General features: G+C 38.5%; 1 protein-coding gene across 1 annotated transcript in view; it reads left to right on the plus strand.

Moving 5' to 3' along the window:
* Positions 1–1,266, plus strand: part of LOC147454673 (uncharacterized) — a gene marked incomplete at its 5' end in the record, with an annotated part of 10,392 nt that extends 9,126 nt beyond the window's left edge. Inside the window, one exon of the mRNA XM_086517063.1 lies at positions 1,135–1,266. Coding sequence (XP_086373189.1) covers positions 1,135–1,266 — 132 coding nt within the window. The remainder of the gene's footprint in view (positions 1–1,134) is intronic.
* Between the last annotated feature and the right edge of the window lie 6,234 nt (positions 1,267–7,500).

The following is a 7,500-nucleotide window of genomic DNA, read 5'->3' on the forward strand; positions in this document are numbered from 1 at the left end:
ACACACTCCCCACATCTGTCTCTCTCTCTCTCTCTCTCTCTCTCTCTCTCTCTCTCTCCACACACTCACACTCACACTCACGTACACACACACACACACACACACTTACCTACACACACACACTCACCCTCTCACACCAATCTATCTCACTCTCTCTCTGTCCCTCTCGTTCAGTTAAAAAATATATATCACTCTCTCTTTCTATACACGCATATACACACATACGTACACTACACGCATGAGCGCACACACACAATTATATACACACTCACAATCACACAAACACACTCACAGGCTCACATTCAAACAAACACATGCATGCCATACACACGTACAAGAAGGAAAATCAAAGGAGCTCGACAATCGATGCCCAAAACAACAAAAAAGGACAACCAAATCACGCGATGGCGATAACGAATCAAGAAATGACGTCGAAGGCATGCCCCCGACAACCCCGAAAAGGACATATGTGCTACACCGATGCACCAACAAAGCACACCATTCATCGACATCTCGTCCACGACGCATCTCTGCAGTAAACATCCATAGGGTAATCTTTTTTTCCGTTTTCAAGCCAAAACCTAGTACAAAAACCAATTGTACATTGCCACCTCTCTCTAGGTGATGGTCACAAAGTCCCACCTAGGAGATATCATTTTAAAGTTCTCCTAAAACAAAGCAAGGATCAACCATCTGGGACCTGGCTCCTTGCTTTGTCTCTCCTGATTAGGGCCATAACCTAATCAGATTTTCCTAAACTAATGCAGCCTGCACCTATAAAAGAACATTGAGAGGTCACTATCAGGGGCAACATTTCATAGTCATCACTGGAAAAGGAAGCATGCACACACACTGACTCCAAGAGTCGCCACACACAGGAGTAGGATCTCCATGCATATTGAATTTTTCCTAGAGAACACATTATAGGCTGTCTCTCTCTCTATCTCTCTCTCTATCACTGCGATCTCCACCTCGCCAAATCTAAGTTTTCTATAAATACCACTTTGAATCAAGTTTGACCTCACATCTCGAGGGGTTTTCATCATCTACATCTCTCTCTCTCTCTCTCTCTCTCTACCTCTCTATGGTGTGTTGTGATTAATGTTATTTGTACCATTGTTGTCCATGTCCTAGCCGCTCAAAGCTAGGTGGTGCTCCCTGTTCACTCCCCGTGACGAGTTCGGTGTGCACGGTCTTGGCGTAGAGGCTGCTGGGGTCCATTTTGTGCTTGCGCTTGTCAGTATTACAGAGATTTGGGTTCTTTGAAGAGGGTGAGTCCTATTCTTTCTATTGTTCAAAAGGTGGATTCCCTTCTTTCTTGAGCGAGATTGTCCCCGAGTGGAGTGCATGATCCATCAGTTTGTGATCCCACATACTATAGTTGATGGCGGGTCGATCGTCAATGTTTTGAGTTACACTACCTTTTACAAGCTTGGGTTATCTTTTAATGGGGTTCTTGTTATTGTGGATACATACAAAATCACACAAAGTCAATGTATTCTAATCCCTAAACATTAGTGCATGTATCCACAATACACCTACATACATGCCTGCTTAGCTAATCCTAGATGTTCCTTCATATGCTTGTTTTTCTCATGCTTTAGCTTAGGTAGATAGAAAACTTAAGCTTAACCCCATATTCTTTTGAGAATACAGACAACAAGGAGGTTTAATGCGATTAGTTACCTTGTGGCTTAGCACTCTCTTGATAAACATTATTGGGATGGTGACCTCCCCAATTTTTTTGGGTGCTTTCCTTGGAGGGAGTCAAGGAGGGGGAGAGATGAAGGGGGTGGTGCCGAGATAGTTGTTTCCACTTTTGGCTGTGAATATGGATTTTGACGTGCCTACCTTTGTTGTTGACTTGATGATGGACTTGCCTTGCATGTGAGTCGTCTACAATAGCTTGATAACATTGAAGAACTTCAGAGCTCCTTATGATTGATGTTGAGAGCTCTCTTGTGCTGAATTTGTCATTGCTTGTCACTGTATGCCATTCTTTGACTTTCCATTGTTTGATGACGCTTTGTTGTTGCCCATGAAGATGAGACTTGCAACTGTTGCTTTGATTTTTGACTATTGATTTGGCTAGACATTTCCTTATTGATGATGTAGAAGGAATATATACAAGATGATCGTGTTGAGTGTTTCTAGATTAGGGTCTAAAACTTGGATGACCAAAGGAAAAAAACCCATTGGGAAAAAAGTGCCTTTGGTATACGGTCTTCTTGGAGTTGAACAATTGGACTTTAAAGTACCTATTCATGCAAGGTGATTTCTTGGGAAAATAAATGAAGAGTGTCTAATGTAAGTGTAAATTATGGGACACTCTATATGCATGTGAGAAATTTGTCAAACAAAAGCATGCATTGTGAAAGATGGAGTTGATGGGTGCTTCAAGGAAATGATTTAGCACATGTGACATCAAAGGCTTCTCCACTCATTCCTCATTGTGACCAATGCATAAGCGTCTTTTGGACTTCCTCCGTCACCTTGTTAGACATAAAATACATAGACTTTGAATTTTATTCTCACCTATACCAGCATGAGTGACACAACGTAAATATGCTTGACTCTGCCAGCTTGAGCGGTTCTTGAAGCTTTGAGACTAACACCTCGCTCATTTAGTGGCTTAGCTACCCCACTCTAACTCTTATGCCATCCATATATTTTTAATGGTGACTTGGACATACTTGTTCAAGGCTAATTCCATAAGTTCTTCTAGATTTAGGCCTCTTTCATTGTGTTGGTATACGGATGCCACCAATTTGTCCAGTAGGTTGGCATATTTTGGCTCCTCTTGACTTGATTGTTGTATGTTGATTTTGCTTTGTGAAAAAATCTCTTGAGCTATTATAGTGACTGATGGAGCCTTTATTTTATCTCCCATCAGATCGGTTGTAGATGTGTGAGTGTTCCTTGTGATTGAGTTTCCACTTGCGATTTCAAAGCCCACCTTGTCTTTGGTCCCTGTGTGACCATATTTTGCATTTTCTCCTTTTTCTTGATGACTTGATGGACACTAGACTTTGATATCCATATCAGATTATTTTTGCTACAAAAGCCTTTCTTTTGCAATAGATGACAAGGTATTGATCTATAGGTCATAAGTTGTGACTTGATATTGGATCTTCCTTCTGATTGCTTGCCTAGAGCCTTGTGCTACATGACTTATCTTTGTTGTTCCAAGTTGAGCTACTAACCATAATTGAGTGTTACCTTCATAAAATCCTTGTGCTTTAAGTAGCTTGACTAGAATCAACAATTGCTCCACACGTCTTTGTTGGGTGGCTTGGTTGGAGTCTGACCTTGGTACCCATACTTGTCTGATTGCTTGTTTGTTTGAAGGTCTTTATTCTGCCTTTTGTGGTTTTTCTTTCTCTTGATTGAGGTTTGTGTCTTCATTGATGGCTTGGCTTGCTCTTTGTTGAGCTGTCCTCTTGACGTGAGTAGGTCCAGGTTGTTACTTTAAGATTTTTGGCCCAAACATTAGTATTCCCTTGAAATTAGCCTTGAGTAGTGATTGACTCATTTGATGCTACCCACCCTATTACCTTTGGTTGTTGAGGTCGACTTTGTGCTTGGTGTATCCAAATTGGGTCTTTGATTTTAATGTGATCTTTGGATACTCTTACTTGGTTGACTCTCTTCGGTTCTTTTAGAGGCTTTGTTGCAATGGAAACTTTGGTTGATAAATTTTTTGCTTGGGTTTCCTTAGCATTGTCAATGGTGTGGCTTTTGATGTAGAGGATGCCTTGGAAGTATGATGATTTTTTGAAGGTAAATTCGACTTGCAAGATTGATCTGCTTCAATGTTCGCTTTAGCTTTACCTTTCTCACGATGGTTGGTTGTTTCTTCTCTACTTGGGTTTGGGATACCTCTAGACTATGGGTGTTGTTGTTGTTGAAGCTTTTGATTGTTGTTGAAAGAAGATGTTTATCCATCTTTTTGTTAAGACCAGACTCTCTTTGATGTGATGGGAGTCAATTATGTAGAAGTTTTTGTTGAACTACCCGGTACTCAACTTGAGTATGGCTTATGCCACGTCAAAGCTAGGCATTTGTGTTTTAGAACTTGTGTGCATCGTTTCTTCCTTTGATTGGTTGCTTTCCCATCATTATACATGTGTCATAAGTCATTAGATTCTTTGCCACATATGAATCTATCACAATTGAACATGTGATTTTGAGTCATGTTTCTCCACATATGCTGAATTTGATTACTGTTGGAGATATATTTTGCCGTATCCTTGTCCTTCTCTTGATCTTGAGTTTGTTGAACATCCAATGTGGAGGTTGGAATCACTACTTCTTCATCTTCTTTCAGTTGGAATTTTTTTGGAGTTGACTTCTTTGAAACAAATTCTGTCAATTCTTTTGGTATTTCAATGATGACATATTCTTGTGGTGGCTTTTCTTCCTTCGTTTGTGCTTTTACATCACAATCCATGAAATTGGAAAGGGGGAAGGGGTATACACCTAGAACACACAATGTGCACCTCTCTATAGTTCAGGGTAAACACATAATCTACTCTAGGACAATTACAGGATAGCCCATTTAGGTTCCTAGCCTTTCCAAGGTTCCTTTTTACCAAAACATTAGGAAAGATTTTTAATAAAATCACATCCTCCTACCTTATCTAATCCCTTCTTGGATCCATTTTCCTTCCTCCATTTCCCGTCGGCATCATGCCTACCTAGACTAAGCCAATTTTTAGATACATTGGCGGGTCTCACCACCCGGTCATGACATACTCCCATCCAATCCTATTTCTAGGACATTGAATGAACACAAGCTCAAAACATAGACCAAAGATAATTATTCCTAGCCAAAAAGGACCATGTCCCATTGCATTCCACAAGTAAACACCTACGTCGGCCTTTTCCAAACATAAACAAAGTTCACACTCAAATCTTCTATGTTATGATAGGGCTATCCATGTCAAATCTTCTCGGTAAAGTTTTCAATCATAGTTTAAATTTAGAGCGAGTTTCTTGAGTTATAATCCCGTAGTTACTATTTCCTTTTAATATCTAATCAAACAAGACCTTAAGAAATACAACTATTCTCTTGGGAGTTTAATATTTTATCTCCGCGTAAGTTTCAAGTTAATCCCCTCTTGGGCGATTCCCATTTTTTTCTTTGCACCACTTGCCATCCATGGGGCATATCCATATAATCCATGTGAGTTTTATGTTCAAAATACACGATCATCACTTCCGCGAAGCTATCCCCTTACTCCCCCCTTATTCGTAGTTCCAAAACAAACTTGAAATGAACAATGTATATGCTCTACACAATTATCTTTGCTGAAGTGTGTACCATGAGTAGTAAACAATAACATTAAGAATGCAAAACTTCCTTTAGTTGATTGTGCAAGAATAAATGATGGTTTATACAAGAGTAGAATCCTTCAATGAATGATAGTTTAAAAGTAATTTGTGAATTTTGTAAGAGTGAACATACTACTATCGTGCAAAATGCTCATGCAATGGAGTACAAATATTGAACAAATTCTTCTCAAGATAGGGTAGGCTTACCTCTTACTTCCATGGAGAGGATTAATCACACAGCTAGGAGAGGCTTAAAGATTTGGGATTTTCCAATTGGCAACATGGAAGGGAGGGAATGACCTTATTTGAATTGGGAATCTTCTTTCTCAAAGAAAACTTATTTGTTTATGATAAACTTACCCTTTGAAACTCAAGTTCTTTTTGAAATTAGATATTAACTAATTAGTATGCCATTAAAACTTTTACACATATAATTTATGCAAGATCAAGAGCATTTCTTTTGGAGAAATATAATTTCTCTTTTGAAAAAAAGGTTAGTTCCAAAAACAATTCCATTTCTTAGTTGCCTTTGATTTATGGCATTACTTTTATAAGAGTAATTTAGGTAAGAGTATAAAATAACTTAAAAATCAATAAAAAGGTTTATGCAGGAGATTAAGGGGTAATTAAGGATACTAGTCACCATTCAATCATGCATACTATTTAGGTAAATATGATCTCCATTCACCCATGGTTAAAGAGAGTGATTTCTACTCTCTCTATGCCATATTAGTCTCGTAATCTAAGAAACTTGATATATTTAGATAATTATGACCTCCAGTCACCTATGGTTAAAGAGAGTGCTTTCTACTCTCTCTATGCCATATTAGTCTGGGGGGATGATAAAAATGTGAACTTTCCATTTAGAGATTTTTGTTAGAAATTTAGAGCTATTTTGATTGCGAGCTTCATTTTACTTCTTTTACCTGTGTAAAGTACTTTTCTTCCATAAAAACAGCTTTTGAATTCAAGATTCCATTCACTTTTTAACACGTGGAAGGTATTAATTTCTGCTAACATTAATTCATGTAGCTACATGTGTATTTGTTTATGTTTAACAAATTGTGATAGAGAGACATAAAATTTTTATCCAAGAGAATTGAACCATGTCATACTACAAATGGTGGCATGGATTATAGCTAATGCGGTTTGATCTTGTAAGATACAATTAGAGTCTCTTTGATCTCTATTTGAGAATAAGCATGACGGAGCTCTTAAAGATGATATTAGAAGTCACTATAGGACTAAAGACCATCTCGTATCTAAGAGATTTTCTAGAATTGGATAGTGATGGGTTTTCAATAGCTAGCTAGAGGTAAATCTAGGACCGATCAAGAGAGTTGGGGACCAACTAATTAATGGTCAATACAAGAGTAAGGGGCATTGTAGTAATTGAGAGGTTGCGGGGATTAAATGGGGATGGACTTTTAGTGTTCAGCTAGAAGCAACCCCTATGAATGCTTACGAGAGTAAAGGTCCAACAAAAAAGTAAAGGGTATTCTACTAATTGAGAGGTTCGCGGGATTGAATAGGGATGGGCTTTCAATGTTTAGTTAGAAGCAACCCCTACGAATGGCTATGAGAGTAAGGGACCAACTTATAAGGCCAAAGGTTTAGAACTTCTCAGGCGTTGCATAGTTCCATAAGGCCTTGCATAATTTCATATAGATAAATGTAATGGTGCACGTGTGACAATTCGTGGGACACAATTATCTCAAAAATAACAAACATAGAAGACCATAGCTAAAGAGGTGGGGAGCTAGCCTCGAGGACATGTACAAGTCAATGGGCCAAAATGTGTGTGATTGCTAAGGAGGGTAATAGGAATCATTACGTTAAAAAAATCCTCGAAACATACGTTTGTTAACATTAGACACATAGTTAACGCTCTACTAGTAGTTCTTAAGAAGAACCCTACTTATTTATAAAACTACTCATAGAGTCATACAATACTATAGGAAGTCACTTCACCTTCGATCTTCCTTAGTTATATTTAAGTGGCATTCAATGATATCATAAAGGTTGTAAAATGGTATTAATTATTTGTTTTTTGGCAATCTGTTGCTTCACATCCACTAATTTTCTTTTGGGATTCCACCCACACACCTCTAGGCTCCCATACACCCACACCCCCATGTCGCACACAAGTTGAACCATAGCAAGCAT

This window comes from Adiantum capillus-veneris, chromosome 7 (assembly GCF_014529385.1).
Source record: "Adiantum capillus-veneris isolate H3 chromosome 7, ASM1452938v2, whole genome shotgun sequence".
NCBI classification, from domain to species: Eukaryota; Viridiplantae; Streptophyta; class Polypodiopsida; order Polypodiales; family Pteridaceae; genus Adiantum; species Adiantum capillus-veneris.